This window comes from Anolis carolinensis, unplaced genomic scaffold (genome assembly GCF_035594765.1).
Source record: "Anolis carolinensis isolate JA03-04 unplaced genomic scaffold, rAnoCar3.1.pri scaffold_7, whole genome shotgun sequence".
NCBI classification, from domain to species: domain Eukaryota; kingdom Metazoa; phylum Chordata; class Lepidosauria; order Squamata; family Dactyloidae; genus Anolis; species Anolis carolinensis.
This window is the reverse complement of record NW_026943818.1, coordinates 16,685,586-16,704,032: the sequence shown is the minus strand read 5'-3', so window position 1 is coordinate 16,704,032 and position 18,447 is coordinate 16,685,586. Positions and strand designations below refer to the sequence as shown.

At 46.8% G+C, this 18,447-nt stretch overlaps 2 protein-coding genes across 4 annotated transcripts; one reads left to right on the top strand and one right to left on the bottom strand.

The window, feature by feature from the left end:
• Window positions 1-1,901: 1,901 nt before the first annotated feature.
• On the top strand, window positions 1,902-9,159 carry slc46a1 (solute carrier family 46 member 1). The gene is made up of 5 exons (XM_003227262.3): window positions 1,902-2,198; window positions 4,003-4,843; window positions 5,552-5,635; window positions 5,722-5,878; window positions 8,737-9,159. Exons 1-5 carry the CDS (start codon window positions 1,932-1,934, stop codon window positions 8,864-8,866), a joined length of 1,479 nt encoding a protein of 492 aa, XP_003227310.2. The 5' UTR covers window positions 1,902-1,931; the 3' UTR covers window positions 8,867-9,159.
• Window positions 5,206-18,420, bottom strand: sarm1 (sterile alpha and TIR motif containing 1). 3 transcript variants are annotated; one of them, XM_003227263.4, is made up of 10 exons: window positions 17,863-18,414; window positions 14,340-14,958; window positions 13,397-13,609; window positions 13,216-13,307; window positions 12,322-12,557; window positions 12,132-12,234; window positions 10,785-10,974; window positions 10,576-10,697; window positions 10,178-10,296; window positions 8,581-9,379 (listed from the first exon to the last, which is right to left on the bottom strand). In XM_003227263.4, the coding sequence occupies exons 1-10, from the start codon at window positions 18,285-18,287 to the stop codon at window positions 9,357-9,359; spliced, it is 2,142 nt and encodes a 713-aa protein (XP_003227311.2). In that variant the 5' UTR covers window positions 18,288-18,414; the 3' UTR covers window positions 8,581-9,356. The 3 variants fall into 3 exon arrangements, with proteins under 3 accessions (XP_062814945.1, XP_003227311.2, XP_062814944.1); XM_062958875.1 differs by lacking the exon at window positions 8,581-9,379 and adding an exon at window positions 5,206-5,613 and having other exon boundaries at window positions 12,132-12,557; window positions 17,863-18,420; XM_062958874.1 differs by having other exon boundaries at window positions 12,132-12,557; window positions 17,863-18,420.
• Window positions 18,421-18,447: the final 27 nt, after the last annotated feature.

Here is an 18,447-nt window from a genome sequence, read left to right as displayed (position 1 = left end):
CGAATCCGGGGAGTGGAGTGAACTCTCGCTATTAACCTCCTGGTTCTGCCAACCTAGCAGTTTGAAAACATGCAAGTGTGAGTAGATCAATAGGTACTGCTCCGGCGGGAAGGTAACAGCGCTCCATGCAGTCATGCCAGTGGCCACATGACCTTGGAGGTGCCTAGCATAGCTAGATAGATACAAATGTCAATGCATAGACAGATATATAGAGAGGAAGATAGATAGATGCATTGCTAGATGCAGAGATAGATGCATAGATAAAAACATAGATTGATACATAGAAGCATAGATAGATACATAGATAGATAGGAAGATAGATGCATAGCTAGATAGATACATAGATAGATACATAGATACCGTGTTTCCCCGAAAATAAGTCAGTGTCTTATATTAATTTTTGCTCCCAAAGATGTGCTAGGTCTTATTTTCAGGGGATGTCTTATTTTTCCAAAAAGAAGCATTCACATTTATTGTTGAACAAAAAAATGAACATTTATTATATACTGTACAGTAGTTGTCATCCTAAACCAGCATAACCAGACAAACTGAATCCTACCAAGAATGTCTTGTTACTACCACTATTTCCATGTACAACAATCTATGGTACTTACATTTACTGATCCTGCATACTCTGGTGTTCTGTTTGGTGGGCATGCTTCCAAACAAAAACTTTGCTAGGTCTTACTTTCAGGGGATACCTTATATTTAGCAATTCAGCAAAATCTCTACTAGGTCTTATTTTCCGGGGATGTCTTATTTTCGGGGAAACAGGGTAGATACATAGAAGCATAGATACATAGATAGATAAATAGAAGCATAGACAGATACATAGATAGATACATAGATAGGAAGATAGATGCATAGACTGATGCATAGATAGATAGGAAGATAGATGCATAGCTAAATAGATACATAGATAGATACATAGATGCATAGACTGATGCATAGAAGCATAGATAGATACATAGATAGGAAGGTAGATAGATGCATAGATGCATTGATGGATACATAGGAAGATAGATAGATGCATAGATATGAAGATAGATGCATAGCTAGATGCATAGATAGATGCATTGATAGATACATACAGATAGGAAGATAGATGCATAGCTAGATAGATACATAGATAGATACATAGATGCATAGACTGATGCATAGAAGCCTAGATAGATACATAGATAGGAAGATAGATAGATGCATAGATGCATTGATGGATACATAGGAAGATAGATAGATGCATAGATATGAAGATAGATGCATAGCTAGATGCATAGACAGGAAGATAGATGCATAGATATGAAGATAGATGCATAGATAGATACATAGATAGATACATAGATGCATAGACTGATGCATAGAAGCCTAGATAGATACATAGATAGGAAGATAGATAGATGCATTGATAGATACATAGACAGGAAGATAGATAGATGCATTGATAGACAGGAAGATAGATGCATAGCTAGATGCATTGATAGATACATACAGATAGGAAGATGATGCATAGCTAGATAGATACATAGATAGATACATAGATGCATAGACTGATGCATAGAAGCTTAGATAGATACATAGATAGGAAGATAGATAGACAGGAAGATAGATGCATAGATAGGAAGATAGTTGCATAGCTAGATGCATTGATAGATACATACAGATAGGAAGATAGATGCATAGCTAAATACATAGATGCATAGATAGGAAGATAGACAGATACCAACAGATACATAGATCCATGCTCCGACGTACGTAGGGATTCAGTTTGAAGAGCGGGTCCCGTTCGTAACTCGGGGAAGTACCTGGCCCGCCCCCTGGCGGGGGAGACGTCGGGGTGGCAAGGGAAGGGAACTCCTCCTGGCCCCTCCCGCTGTGTCGTGGACTGGTGGGCGTGGCTTGCTTGGGCCCCGCCTCCCTGCCTGCCCTTCGCCATGGCGGAGCCTGTTCCAGCCCCGGGGGAGGAAGGCGCGGCGGAGTGTGCGGGGCGCGGGTGGTGGGGCGGGGGGCTGCGCTGGTCGGCCGAGCCCGTGCTGCTCCTCTGCACCCTGGCGCTGGGCCTGGAGGAGCCCCTCTGCACCCAGTACCTGTGGCACAGGCTCGGGGAGGGCGGCGGGGCCCAGAATGGCACCCCACCGGCAGCAGAAGCCGGGGCGGGGTGCACCAACCAGAGCCAGGGCAGCGGGGGCGCCCAGGAACAGGTGAGTCAGGCAGGGATGCAGAGATACTAGGGAAGAGAGATGCATAGCTAGATAGATAGATACATAGATACATAGATGCATAGACTGATGCATAGAAGCCTAGATAGATACATAGATAGATAGGAAGAGAGATGCATAGCTAGATAGATACATAGATAGATACATAGATGCATAGACTGATGCATAGAAGCCTAGATAGAAACATAGATAGGAAGATAGCTAGATAGATACATAGATACATAGATGCATAGATAGGAAGATAGATAGATACATAGCTACATAACTAGATGCATAGATAGATAGTTAGATACATAGATGCAGAAATAGATACATAGATAGATACATAGATGCATAGATTGATGCATAGAAGCATAGATAGATACATAGATAGATAGGAAGATAGATGCATAGCTAGATAGATACATAGATAGGAAGATAGATAGATACATAGCTACATAACTAGATGCATAGATAGATACATAGATGCATAAATAGATACATAGATAGGAAGATAGATAGATACATAGCTACATAACTAGATGCATAGATAGATACATAGATGCATAAATAGATACATAGATAGGAAGATAGATAGATACCGTGTTTCCCCAAAAATAAGACAATGTCTTATATTAATTTTTCCTCCCAAAGATGTGCTAGGTCTTATTTTCAGGGGATGTCTTATTTTTCCATGAAGAAGAATTTAAATTTATTGTTGAACAAAAAAAAATGACATTTATTATATACTGTACAGTAGTTCTCATCACAAACCAGCATAACCAGACAAACTCTGAAATCCTATCAAGAATTTCTTGCTACTACCATTATTTCCATGTACAACATTCAATGGCATGTACATTTACCAATACTGTGTGCTCTGGTGTTGTGTTTGGCGGGCATGCTTCCAAACAAAAACTTTGCTAGGTCTTACTTTCGGGGGAGGCCTTATATTTAGCAATCCAGCAAAACCTTTACTAGGTCTTATTTTCTGGGAATGTCTTATTTTCGGGGAAACAGGATAGATACATAGCTAGATGCATAACTAGATGCATAGATAGATACATAGACAGGAAGATAGATGCATAGCTAGATAGTGTTTGCCATAGTTTTTCTACTGTATGTACATACATGCATAGATGCATAGCTAGATTAATACAAGCATAGGTACATAGCTGCATAGATAGATACAAAGATAGGAAGATAGATATATAGATAGGTGGATGCATAGGTACATAGATAGGAAGATAGGTAGATAGATGCATAGCTAAATAGATACATACAGATATAGATGCCTACATAGGTACATACATACATACATAGATGCATGCATATGTACATAGATATAGAGGCATAGATGCATAGCTAGCTAGATACATGTATGGATACATAATTACATACATACATATACATAGATATAGATGCATAGATACAGTACATACACACATGCATAGATACATGCATACATAGAGCTAGATAGATATATACACACACAAAGATGTATGTATGTCTCTATCTGTGTATGTATGTATCTATCCATCTATCTATGCATGCATCCATCTATGTATTTATCTATTTATCTATCTGTCTATCTATCTATATGTTTATATATCAATGTATGCATCTATACCTATGTATGTAGGTATGCATTATTGGAGTTGAAGTCCTGGCGTGAGGGCCGAAGTTTCCCATGCCTACCTTAACCCAGTTCAACTCAGCTTTGTCCCGCTCTTCTGGGGGCTCCTCGTAGGTCCGTGGCCCTCTCGCCCTCCCGTTGACCCCCCCACCCCTTTGTCCTGTTTTCCAGGAGCTGGAGGCCTTGGTGGCCCGCTGGAACCTCTACCTGAACCTCTCGGGCTTCCTGGTGGGCCTCTTTGCCGTGACCCTCCTGGGCCCCTGGAGTGACTCCGTGGGCCGCCGCTCGGCCCTGACCCTCCCGGCGCTGGGCATGACCCTCGAGGCGGGCATCTTCCTTGTCGTCATGTACGGCCAGTGGCCGGTGGGCTACCTCCTGGTGGGCCGCATCGTGGCTGGCCTCTCCGGCGACTACAACCTCGTCTTGGCCGCCAGCTTTGCCTATGCCGCCGACATCACCACTGCGTCAACACGGACGTTCAGAGTGGCCGTCTTGGAGGCTTGTTTGGGCTTGGCCGGGATGGCGGCCAGTTTGGCTGGGGGCCCGTGGCTCCGGGCTCAAGGCTACGTGGCGCCCTTTTGGATGGTCTTCGGCACCAGTTTGGCTGCCACAGCCTACGCCGCCTTCATTCTCCACGAATCCGTGGCCCAGCCCCAACCCGCCAAGCTCCTCACCACCCGCCATTACAGGGCCGTTGCCCGCCTCTACGTGGGCCCTGCCCGGAAGAAGCTCGTCCTCTTCACCCTGGCCTTCTTCTTCGTGGTCACAGTTCACTTCGGCACCAGGGGCCTCTTGGTGCTCTTTGAACTCGGCTCCCCGCTCTGTTGGGGCCCAGAGATGGTCGGCCTCGGCTCTGCTGCCTCCTACCTGACCTTCCTGAGCAGCTTGGCGGCACTGCGGCTGCTCCAGAAATGGATGCCGGAGGCCTGGGTGGCCGAACTGGGGCTCCTGTCTAATGTCTCTGGGCTAGTGGTCCTCTCCATGGCAATGACAACAACGCTCATGTTCACAGGTAGGCCGGCCTTTTGCCTTTCTTGCTTAGGAAAGACCTGACACCTAGTGGCTGTGGATGGGATAGCGGGCTATTCTTACTTTCAGGAATGGCCTGACACTTAAAGACTGGAGATGGTATTGCATCATTATTGTTCTTAATATACTATGTTACACAATTTGGTTCCTGGGTTCTAAATGTTATTTCCTAATTGATTCTATCATAAAAACAAGCTTATACAGTGGTAAAAATTTTGTTTTTGGCAACATCAGGCAGCACGTTTTGCCATCGTTTTTCAATGAATATCTCGTTGAGTCTCAACCAATTTTTGTATTTTGTATTTCTTGCTCAGGGCAGATTACCCCAATGACTGGAGATGGTACTGCAGACAATATTTTATTATTATTATTACAGTAGTCTCACTTATCCAACACTTGCTTATCCAAGGTTCTGGATTATCCAAGCCATTTTTGTAGTCAATGATTTCAATATATCGTGATATTTTGGTGCTAAATTCGTAAATACAGTAATTACTACATAGCATTACTGCTTATTGAACTACTTTTTCTGTCAAATTTGTTGTATAAATTTGTTTATGGCAGAAAGCCGAAGGAGACAGTCCCAGGCTGCTACGGTGATCCTGATACCTGACTCCTAGAGGCCTGAGTTGGTATTGCAGGTCATTTTTACTTCAACATTGTCTTCCTTCCTTTACTCCTTGTCCCACAGGTTACGGCCTCCTCTTCCTCTCCATGACGGTCACTCCCATCCTCCGGGCAAAGCTGTCTAGGCTGGTGGACGAGACGGAGCAAGGTAACGGGTTCGAATCCCCACTCGGCTACGATTTTATCAACACAAGACTCGTACTCATGCTCTTCTCTCCCTCCCTCTTCCGCCAGGGGCGCTCTTCTCCGCCGTGGCCTGCGTGGAAGGTCTCTGCTCCTTGGGGGCTACGGGGGTCTTCACTGCCCTCTACCCAGCCACCCTCCCCTTCATGAAAGGATTCCCCTTCCTCTTCGGCGCCATCCTCCTCCTCCTCCCGGCGGCCATCATTGGGTAAGAGCACACTGTAATTCCTAGTATCCCCGGCTTTTTCATTGTGTTGGGAACGGCGCCATTTTTGGTGCAGTCCAAAGATGTGGTGGAAGCGAGACCCGCCACATGCACTCTAAATCAAGCATGGGAAAACTTGGGCCCGGCTGTTAGGAATTGTGGGAGTTGAAGTCCAAAACACCTGACGGGCCCACGTTTGTACATGTTTGCCCTTGACCAGGGGTCCACAAATTAAGGCCCGTGGCCTGGATGCAGCCCTAGCTGGCCCCTGCCCTCAGTTTTATAATATAACTAGCTATGCCTGGCCACGCGTTGCTGTGGCAAAGTATGGTGGTATGGGAAATAAAGTATTGAGGAATTGGTGGTAGTTGAATCCCTTCTTATTATCCAACATATTCACTTATCCAACCTTCTGCTGGCCTGTTTATGTTGGATAAGTGAGACTCTACTGTATATTTATAATCTTATATTATCTGTTTAGAACTGGATTATATGAGGCCCCTTCTACACAGTTGTATAAAATGCACACTGAAGTGAATTATCTGGCAGTGTGGACTCAAGATAATTCAGTGCCAAGCAGATAATATAATATTATAAATGGGTAATATAGCTGTGTGGAAGGGCCTTGAGTCTACACTGCCATATAATCCAGCTAAAATCAGATAATCTGTATTTTATAGGCAGTGGGCAAGAGGCCTGAGGCCTAACTGTGCCTGTCCCCTGGGCTGAGTAGGTTGCTAGGAGACCCAAGTGGGCAGAGTTCTAACTGGCAGCAATTGGATAAAAAACAATTATTCCTTTCCCTCTAATTAGGACTTTATTTTTCTTTTCTTTTTGTTGTATGAACGTAGAGGCATGGATGAGGGGTTATATTGCCAAGTTTAGTGTTTCTAGGATGTGTAGTTTTGTTGTTTTGTCCTAGGTCGAAATTTTTTTATCCTTTTATATATATATATAGATATTTTTATATCAGTTTTAATAATATAATACATTGTATATACATATAATATTAATAATAATATTATAATGTAATACAATAGAATATTAATAATAATACCATATAATAACATTAATTATATGTTATGTATTACATATAATACAGTAGAGCAGGGGTCCCCAAACTAAGGCCCGGGGGCCGGATGTGGCCCTCCAAGGTCATTTAGCTGGCCCCCACCCTCAGTTTTATAATATATTTTTATATCATTTTAAATAATATAATATATTGTATATACATATAATATTGATAATAATATTATAATGTTATACAATATAATACTAATAATACCATATAATAATATTAATTATATTGTATACTAGCTGTGCCCGGCCACGCGTTGCTGTGGCAAAGTATGGTGGTATGGCAAATAAAGTACTGAGGAATTGGTGGTAGTTAAGGTAAAGGGTAAAGGTGTGGAGTCCAGATAATCCAGTTAAAGCAGATAAAATAAGATTATATGGGTTATATAGCTGTGTGGAAGGGCCTTGAGTCTACACTGCCATCTAATCCAGTTAAAATCTGATAATCTGTATTTTATAGGCAGTGTGAAAGAGGCCTAAGTGAGGCCTAACTCTGCCTGTCCCCTGGGTGAGTGGGTTGCTAGGAGACCAAGTGGGTGGAGCTTAGCCTTCTAACTGGCAGCAATGGGATAAAAACAATTATTCCTCTCCCTCTAATTTGGACTTTATTTTTCTTTTCTTTTTGTTGTATCAACCTAGAGGCGTGGATGATGGGTTGTGTTGTCAATTTTCGAGTTTGTGGGGTGTTTAGTTTTGTTGTTTTGGCGGTCGCCAGGATTCCATCACTCTTTTATATATATAGATATTACATATAATATTACAGCATAGTGGTATAGTTCAATATAGTAATATATAATGCTAATATTGTGCTATGCTAATAATATAATATATTGTATGTACATACAGCTGCTCTGACTCCCCTTTGGGGTGAGAAGGGTGGGGTATAAATGTAGTAAATAAATGTAGTAAATAAATAAATAAATAATTTTAGACTTAGGCTCGCCCAAAGTCTGAAATGACTTGAAGGCACACAACAACAACAACAATCCTAATTAACCTGACTATCTCATTGGCCAGAAGCAGGCCCACACTTCCCATTGAAATCCTGATAGGTTTATGTTGGTTACAATTGTTTTCATTTTTAAATTCTGTATTGTTCTTTCATTGCTGTTGTTGTTTTGCACTACAAGACATGTGCAGTGTGCATAGGAATTTGATAGTTTTTTTTTTCAAATGATAATTCGGCCCCTCCACAATCTGAAGGATTGTGGACCGGCCCTCGGATTAAAAAGTTTGAGGACCCCTGCAGTAGAGTCTCACTTGTCCCACATAAACGGGCCGGCAGAACGTTGGATAAGCGAATATGTTGGATAATAAGGAGAGATTAAGAAAAAGCCTATTAAACATCAAAGTAGGTTATGATTTTACAAATTAAGCACCAAAACATCATGTTATACAACAAATTTGACAGAAAAAGCAGTTCATTACACATTAATGCTATGTAGTAATTACTGTATTTACGAATTTAGCACCAAAATGTCACAATGCATTGAAAACATTGACTACAAAAATGCGTTGGATAATCCAGAACGTTGGATGAGTGAGTGTTGGATAATTGGGACTCTACTGTATTATTATTATTATTATTATTATTATTATTATTATTATTTGAAACACAACAAGATGAGTCCACAGCAGACATTTATTATTATTATTATTATTATTTGAAACACAGCAAGATGAGTCCACAGCAGACATTATTATTATTATTATTATTATTATTATTATTATTATTCTGGTAACTACATCCTCCCATTCCTCTCTCTCTCTCTCTCTCTCTGCAGCTGGATACAAATCCAGGACTCCAAGCCCGAATATCGGCATTTTACCGACGTGGCCGAACCCTCACCGGGACCCACTGACTCGGGGTCCACCGTAGCCGAAAATGGATCTGAAACGAGTTCGACAAGGTAGCCAAATATGGCCTAATAAGTCTTCCTTAAGTTTATCTGTGAACACTGAGGTCTAGAAGCTTGATTTTTCTCCAGAAAAATTGTTGCAAACGCAGTAATAAAATGCGGGTGCGACACCCTTTTTTTTTTTGCACACGCTGCTGCGATAATCTTATCTCTTTGTCCCTGGTTTTATGACTCCGTGAGGCCTCCAGCCTTGAAGATGGGCCCGAATCCCTCCGTTTCCTCTTCCCCCCTTTTGTTCCTTATCTGCCTTTGCCAAGAGATCAAGGATCATAAAGAGGTTTGATTCACTCTTGTGCTTGGACTTTGTTGCTTCCTTGAAGGACACGAGTACTTTGGAGCATGAGCAGAGCGCGTTCCTCCCGTCCGTGCCTTTAAACGACCCCTTGTTTAGGACTACGGGGCCCATAACTCCGTTTACAGCAAGGTATAATGTCGGCACCCCGAGGTGGCCACTTCACCCTCCCTCCTGGCAAATCATCTGTCATTTAATAAGCACATACATAAGTCCCTGGGAAGAGAAACAAGTAGAGGAGTAAATATATCTTTATGTGTGTATGCATTTTTAATCCACAAAGTCATTATATCCCTCCGTTATATAATAAATCGCGCGAATAAGGCTCCCATCCAGGCACTAAAGGGGTTTGCATGGCTTCAAAAGGCAAAGGACGCCATCAAGTGGGCTTTTTTTCTGGACTACAACTCCCATCATCCCCCTAGCCAAGGCTCCAGGGTGGAAAAACTAACTTCTCCCTGGACTGCAATTCCCATCATCCCCCTAGCCAAGGAAGTAGGGAGCTGGCTCCGGGGTGGGAAAATGAACTTCCTCCCTGGACTGCAATTCCCATTGTCACCCAGGTAAGACTGTGGTTTTTTTCTTATATTACAACCACCATCATCCTCCCACGGGCGAGAAAATCCTCTTTTGGGAGTGACAGTGGGCTTGTTGGACTACAACTCCCATCATCCCCATAGCCAAGAGGGAAAACCCGCTTGGAGGTGGAAAATGAGCATTGTCCTGAACTACAACTCCCATCATCCCCATATCCGAGAGGAAAAGCCCACTTGGAGGCGGAAAATGAGCATCGTCCTGAACTACAACTCCCATCATCCCCATATCTGAGAGAGTAAACCCACTTGGAGGTGGAAAATGAGCATCGTCCTGAACTACAACTCCCATCATCCCCTTTCTCCAATGGCAGACCAAGCTTGGGGTATTTGGGCGGGATATATAAGGCCACTCTAGTTTGAAAGGAATTTTTGTTTCCCCCCTTTTGCCCTCCTCACTCTAAATCCCATCAGTTCTGACCCAGGGGAGGACTGATTTCCAGGCTGTTCTCCGATCCGGCGGAGGAATCCCGGGAGGAGCGGCCTTGCAGGAAGCGGATCAGCTTCTCGATGGTGGCCTCTTGGTATTCGTGGGACCATCTGTGGGATGAAAAGGGGGGGAAACTCAAATAGGAACCCCACAAAAGTCCTTCCCCAGCATCCAGTTCCATATCCATATCCATTTATCCAGTGGAATCACAGTCAGAAAACTGGTTGAAAAGTGGAACCCCATTGCAATTCCATGACTGAACATTAGGTGGCACCAAAGGCAAGTGCATGAAATGGTTACAATCTAAGATATTTGGGACGGGGGGGGGGGGGAACAAAACATCTGAAACGATAAATAAATAAACATGGGTCTTCTCCAAACCCACTCACTTGATGCCGTTGAACTTCAGGACGGCTCTCATGTCTTCGGGAACCTTCTCCGGATCCGGCCAGTCGAAATGGTCGGTGACCGGGATGATATTCTTCCCACAGTTCAAGGCTGTCACAATTTCCTAGAGAAGAGAGACACGGCGGGCGGTGAGATCCGCAGATCTGCTGGACGCGCATCGCCCGACATGACGGGCCGCCCGGCACCTCACCTTGTGGACCCAGTCCTTCCCGCCGTGGTCGCCCATGCAGCGGTCGAGGGCATTGCGGGAGAGGACCAGGAGGAAGTTGCGGGCCCCGGCCACGCTCTGCGTCAGCTTGTCCTCAAACTTCCCAGCCTCCAGCTTCTCCACGTCCAGGAAGACACTGAAGCCGTGCAGCTGCAAGTGGACCTTCAGCAGGCTGCCCAGGGAGACAAGAGGCAGAGGTTCGTCTGGAGCCGAGAGAGTGTGACTCACCCAAGGTCACCAATGGCCAAGGGGGGACCAGCATAGGCCAGCACTCAAACCACGCTGGCGCTTGATAGGTGGATAGTGAGAAATGGATGAATAGTAGCAATAATAATAATAATAATAATAAGTACAAGAAAACCGCACTACAAACTAGAGCTGACAGCTGGCACAACAAAACATTGCATGGAAAGTTCCTTGACAAAATTGAAGGAAAAGCTAACAAGGAGAAGACCTGGCTCTGGCTCACGAATGGGACCCTGAAGAAGGAGACGGAAGGCCTGATCCTTGCAGCCCAGGAGCAAGACATCAGGACAAAGGCCATTAAGGCCAAGATGCAAAAATCAGCTGATGACCCAAAATGCAGACTGTGCAAGGAAGCTGACGAAACCATTGATCCTATCCTCAGCTGCTGTAAGAAAATCGCACAGACAGACTACAAACAGAGGCACAACTATGTGGCCCAAATGATTCATTGGAACTTATGCCTCAAGTACCACCTCCCAGCAGCAAAGAACTGGTGGGATCACAAACCTGCAAAAGTATTGGAAAATGAGCACGCAAAGATAATGTGAGACTTCTGAATCTAGACTGACAAAGTTCTGGAACACAACACACCAGACATCACAGTTGTGGAAAAGAACAAGGTTTGGATCATTGATGTCGCCATCCCAGAGGACAGTCGCATTGACGAAAAACAACAGGAAAAACTCAGCCGCTATCAGGACCTCAAGATTGAACTTCAAAGACTCTGGCAGAAACCAGTGCAGGTGGTCCCGGTGGTGATGGGCACACTGGGTGCCGTGCCAAAAGATCTCAGCCGGCATTTGGAAACAATAGACATTGACAAAATTACGATCTGCCGACTGCAAAAGGCCACCCTGCTGGGATCTGCACGCATCATCCGAAAATACATCGCACAGTCCTAGACACTTGGGAAGTGTTCGACTTGTGGTTTTGTGATACGGAGTGTTGGATAGACGGAACTCGGATATGCGGGGCTCTACTGTAGATGAGGGACATGCTCGTAGGATGGAGAGCTCAATGAGAGACACAGAGATCGGTGTGTCCTGTGCCATTCAACTCAAGGGCTGAGAGAGTGCGACCCACCTGGCCAGCTGGGAGCCGGTGTTGCGCCGGTAGCTGATGAAGACGTCGGTGCCTTCGGCAATGGACTTGGTGCTGTTACAGGGCAAAGGGGAGTGGAGCATTTCTAAGGAGAGAGGAAGGAAGCGTGGTTGGACTACAATGCTGGGAATGGCAGTCCGCAAGGAGGCGCCGTGGAGGGGCCGGCACGGACCTCGCGCAGCATTGAGGATGCGGACGCGGTGGAACCCGAGGCCGATGCGGCAGTCTTCGAGGAGCTGCTGCTCGGTGACCCGGTGGAGGAAGTTGCGGTCGATGCCGCAGGAGACCAGCGAGTAGGTGTACTGCCGGAACTTGGGCTCCACGGCCCCCAGCCAGTCGGCCAGGTTGCTGCGGTCGCAGGAGGAGTAGTTGGCGTAGGTCTTCAGCTCCGTCAGCTCACGGAAGAACCTGAGAGAGGAGAGAGAGGGAGAGAGATCTCATCCAAAAAGGTCTAGAAAAAGGGAAGAACCAAACAATCATCCAAATGTCTCATAAAGTTCCAAAGGTGACAAAGTCCAGGAACAGCCATGAATCACAGATATAGCATAAGTCCACAAACTAGTAAGACTTGAACATTAGTACATGAACAGGAACATAGAAAACTTCCAGGATATATTAAATCCAAAATTAAATCTTGACTTGAACCAGGAACAAGAGAACTCAGGCTTAGCTTCTCACTCTAACGCAGTGTTGCCTGTCCTGATATTAAGGTAAACAACTTGTGTAATAGACACCCATGAAATCATTCCATTTCCCGTGAATTTCTTTCATAACTTTGCTGTGTACTTTCTCTGAACGACGCCATCTATTTTTGCCTCTGATTTGTAAACAAAGACTTTTGTTGATCTCTGTAGCTGCATGCGAACCCTCATCACTCAGCTCTTCACTCAGTTCCTTATCTTCTGTTGCTACTTCTGACTCCGCTGAATGCCCCTGAGGCCTTGCACTTTCTGAGCTGGTTTTCTCATAGAGAGAACCAGCTGTTAGCCCCAGCTTCTGCCAACGTAACAGTTTGAAAACATGCAGATGTGAGTAGATCTCTCCAGGCCTGGACTGCAGGGCTTACCTCTTCCTTGTGATGCTGGACGTCATGCCCAGGTCTCCCACCAAGTCGTCTTCCGTCAGCCTCAGCAGAAGGTCCCCGTCCACTTGGCGCTCCTTGGCGGTCAAGAGAAGAAAAGACCTCCTTCAGTCTTGACCGACTTTCCCTCCCTCCCCAGAGCCCCCCGACCGAATGCCGTCCCCACCAGGAAGAGCGCGCGGTGCTTCTCGAAGCCGATCTGCTGGAGCCACTCCTGGACCTCGGGGGGCTTCCAGTTGGGGACGGAGGGCGGCAGGCGGCGGGGGACCTCCTCCCCGATGGTGGACAAGGCCCGCTTGGCCAGGGCCGAGGTGGTCCCGCTCGAGGAGTAGCACACCACCCGCTTCAGGCTCTGCACCGCCCCGATCTCGGCAAAGATCTGCGGGGAAAGGACATCTCTGGAGGACCCTTGGAAGGCAATCTCTGGGGATCCTTGGGGGTCTTCAAGGGCCTTTAGGGAGTCTTTGGAGGACTTTGAGGGGCTCTGAAAGGCTTGGGAACATTTTGAGAGTCTTTGAGAGTTGTTGAGGTGTGTCTGGTGAGATCTGGAAGGCTTTGAAGGTCTTTGGAAGATGTTATGTGTGTCTGGTGGGATCTGGAAGGCTTTGAGAGTCTTTGGAAGACATCATGTGTGTCTGGTGGGATCTGGAAGGTTTTGAGGGTCTTTGGAAGACATTGTGTGTGTCTGGTGGGATCTGGAAGGCTTTGAGGGTCTTTGGAAGACATTGTGTGTGTCTGGTGGGATCTGGAAGGCTTTGAGGGTCTTTGGAAGACATTGTGTGTGTCTGGTGGGATCTGGAAAGCTTTGAGGATCTTTGGAAGATGTTATGTGTGTCTGGTGGGATTTGGAAAGCTTCGAGGGCCTTTGGAAGACGTTACGTGTGTCTGGTGGGATCTGGAAGGCTTTGAGAGTGGGGGTTTTAAGGGTCTTCAGGGCTTTTTGAGGATCTTTCGTGGCTTTTGGAGGACTTTGGCTTTGGAAAGCTTTGGGAGTCAGGGCTTTTTAAGGGTCTTTTGTGGGTTTGGGAGGGCTTTGCTTGGCTTTGGGGGCCTTTGGGGACCTGTGGGGGGCCGTAAGGGGGTCTTTGGGGGTCTCCTGCGGGCCCTACCTTGGTGTTCCTCTGCCGGGCCTTGATGTCGGCCTCCACGCAGAGGTAGAAGGCGGCGATGCACTGGGCCTCGGGGCGGGAGCTCTCCAGGAGCGGGACCAGGCCCTGCAGGTCCCCGGCGGCCCGTCCCTGGCTGTGGTCGGCGCTGTGCAGGAGGGTGCGGGCGAAGTGGCCGGGGTCGAGCGTGGCCACGAAGGGCTCGACCAGGGCCAGGGTGCCGGAGCGCTCCACCTCGCGCTCGATCTCCTTGTTGGCGGCCAGGACAGCCACGGCCAGGCAGGCCTGGAACTGGACCCAGGCGTCGTCCTTGGCGAAGGCCAGCGGGAAGAGCCACTCGGGGGCCCGCTTCTCGGCCATCAGCCGCTGGCTCTGCTGCCCGCCGTAGATGGCGCAGTTGGCCAGGGCAGCCGCGCAGTGGCGCAGCACGGCCGGGTCGCTCCAGCGGCACCAGAAGAGGACGGCGTCCAGCGCCCCGTCCGCAATCAGCCGCAGGGAGGTCTCCTCGGAGTGCTTGAACATGTGCGCCAGGATGCCGGCCGTGAAGGGCGCCAGCGCCGCGTTCTCTCGCTCCTTGGCCAGGTTCAGGATCGCCCCCAGGCCCACGCGGGCCACCCGGTCCCTGCAAAAAAAAGAAGTGGGTCGGCGAGTCATGTTTCCCCCCAGGAGGCGGAAGCATCATGCTGCGGCAAAGAAGGCCAATACGATCTTGGCCAACATGAACCATAGCAAAGGCAAGCGCTGTCTTGGCCTGGTGTGACACTGTACCTATCTTGGTTGACCTGAGCCGGTAATGTGATGCTGCAACATGCAAGGCGAATGCAAATTTAGCCCAATTTAAAAAAGGAAATTCTAAATTATTATTGACACAACAGCATTGTATGTCACAGCAAACAAGATAGATATGCTGGATTTCGTATCACAAAATCACAAGTCGAACACTTCCCAAATGTCTAGGACTGTGTGATGTATTTTTGGATGATGCGCGCAAATCCCAGTAGGGTGGCCTTTTATTATTATTATTATTATTATTATTATTATTATTATTATTATTATTATTATTATTATTATTTTATGACACAGCAAACAAGATAGATTATATTCCTTCTGTTTATGTGATTGTTTTAGTCAATTGTTATGTTTTGTTTTTGTTTTTAATTCTTATAGCGTTTTATAGTGTTTTCAGTGTTTTATTGTACAATGTTTTATGCTGATTTTATATTGGAAACCGCCCTGATTTCCTTTCGGGAGAGAGGGTGGTATACAAATAAACTTTTACTTACTTATTTGCTAGATATGCTGGATTTCGTATCACAAAATCACAAGTCGAACACTTCCCAAGTGTCTAGGACTGTGTGATGTATTTTTGGATGATTTCAGATTATTATTATTATTAATGTGATCTCAGCATGAACGAGCCATGAGTGGCTTCGCCTTTAAGACAGAGTGGAAAAGGCAAACGGGGAAACAGAACCGGGCGTGATGCTGCAGCAGAAAAGGCAAATGCAATCTCAGCTCTGTATTATTGAATAGACTGCTCATCAGCCTTTTCTCTGTTGATGCAAATTTGGCAGCGGCCAAGGCTGCTGGCTGTTCATGCCATCCTGCTAAGGCTCCAACAGTCCCTTTTCCCTGTGCCCTTGGGAGACGTAGAGCACCCAAGGGCACAATGGGGGTGCCGGGGCTTCTTGGCACGGCTTTGGCAGCCATCACTAACTGGCATGCGAATGCAGGACGAGAGAGAGGACAGAGTGTTCTGGTTCCTTGGGCAAGAACAAAGGCGGGGACGATGGGCTCTGTGGTTTTGCCGGAGCAGCGCTATTTCCGTGTGCCAGGAAGCCCTGCCAACGGGGTCAGTTGGCGCCCTTTCGGCTCCGGCTAATGCATTTTCCCAATTATCCGCCCTAAAAGCCACTGCCTCGCTCTCCAGGCCTTCCCCGACACAAACCCATTTCCAAACGGATGCACCGCCGCAGAAGCGGATTGCCACTCTGCCGTTTCACATTGTTCCGCCGGGTTCGGGGAACGGCAGAGGGAGAAAGTCACTTTTAGAAAGTAGCCCCTTAATTGAGAGAGGAGGATATTAATTCATGAGCCAGAGGGGTGATGTTGCAGCAGAAAAGACCAATACGATTGTGTGGTTAAAAGTGATATCTAAAAGAAGAGGCAAATGCATTCAAGAGTCGGAAGTGTGATGCTGCAGCAGAAAAGACCAATACGATTGTGTGGTTAAAAGTGATATCTAAAAGAAGAGGCAAATGCATTCAAGAGTCGGAAGTGTGATGCTGCAGCAGAAAAGACCAATACGATTGTGTGGTTAAAAGTGATATCTAAAAGAATAGACAAATGCAGTCATGAGCCGGAAGTGTGATGCTGCAGCAGGAAAGACCAATGCGATTGTGGCCGTTAAAAGTGGGGTCAAACAGAAAAGATCAATGCATTCACGAGATGGAAATGTGATGTTACAGCCGAAGAAGCAAATGGGATCGTGACCATTAAAAGTGGCATCGAAAAGAAAAGGCATTCATCAGCCAGAAGTGTGATGCAGCAGCAGAAAAGGCCCATGCGATCATGACAGTTAAAAGTGGGGTCAAACAAAAAAGAGCCAGAAGTGTGATGTTGCAGCAGAAAAGATAAATACAGTAGAGTCTCACTTATCCAAGCCTCACTTATCCAAGCCTTTGGATTATCCAAGCCATTTTTGCAGTCAATGGTTCCAATATATTGTGATATTTTGGTGCTAAAATCGTAAATACAGTAATGACAACGTAACAGTACTGCGTATTGAACTACTTTTTCTGTCAAATTTGTTGTATAACATGATGTTTTGGTGCTAAATTTGTAAAATCATAACCTAATTTGATGTTTAATAGGCTTTTCCTTAATCCATCCTTATTATCCAAGATATTCGCTTATCCAAGCTTTTGCTGGCCCGTTTAGCTTGGATAAGTGAGACTCTACTGTACAATTATTGCAGTTAAAAGTGGTGGCAGACAAAAAAGACAAATGCATTCGTGAGCAGGAAGTGTGATGCTGCAGCAGAAAAGACCAACGCGATCATGCTGTTAAGAGTGGCATCTAAAAAAAAAAAAAGACAAATACATCTATGAGCCAAAAGTGTGGTGCTGTGGCATACGGTTGTGCTGTTAAGAGTGGCATCTAAAAGAAGAGACAAGTGTATTCATGAGCCGAAGGTGTGATGCTGCAGCAGAAAAAGCAAATGCAATTGTGCTGTTGAGAGTGGCATCTAAAAGAAGAGACGAGTGTATTCATGAGCCGAAGGTGTGATGCTGCAGGAGAAAAAGCAAATGCGATTGTGCCGTTGAGAGTTGCATCTAAAAGAAGAGACGAGTGTATTCATGAGCCAGAGGTGTGATGCTGCAGAAGAAAAAGCAAATGCGATTGTGCCGTTGAGAGTGGCATCTAAAAGAAGAGACGAGTGTATTCATGAGCCAGAGGTGTGATGGTGCAGCACAAAAGGCTAATGCAATACGAGAAGAGAAATAAGAGTCCTGCCGGTGCTCACCTGTTTTCGGCCACCAGGATCTGCTCCAGGAGCCGGCCGGCCTGGCACCGGGTCTGCAAGTCGGGGTCCTGGAGGAGGGCGAGGAGCAGGTCCAGTCCGCCCTCCATGCGCACGGCGTGGCAGAGCCCCCTGGCCACCTCCCGGCCCAGGGCGGGCATCAGCCAGGCCTCCTCCACCAGGGCCAGGATCTCGGCCAAGGCGGCCTGGAGGTCCTGGGGTCCGGCGGCCCGCTTGGCGGCAGAGACGGCCTGGTGCAGGTCGGGCAGGGCCCGGTCCAGGGCGGCCTGGATGTCGGCGGCCAGCCCCGGGGAGGCCTCCGGGCACGGGCCCAGGCCCTCGGCCCACCAGCCCTCGGGGCGGACTCCCGGGCCGGACATGGCCAGGCGGCAGAGCTTGTAAGCCGAGAGCAGGAGAGTCAGACCCATGGGTGGGAGGATGGAGAGCACAAAGCCCCGGGTACCAAACCCTGCCTCGCCTGCATCCCTGCCCTGTCACTCAAGACCGGAACGCCCTCTCGGAGGCGGGCCCGTCTCCACGGCAACGGCACCCTCCTCCTGGAGACTGGGAAGGGGTTTGGGCTATTTA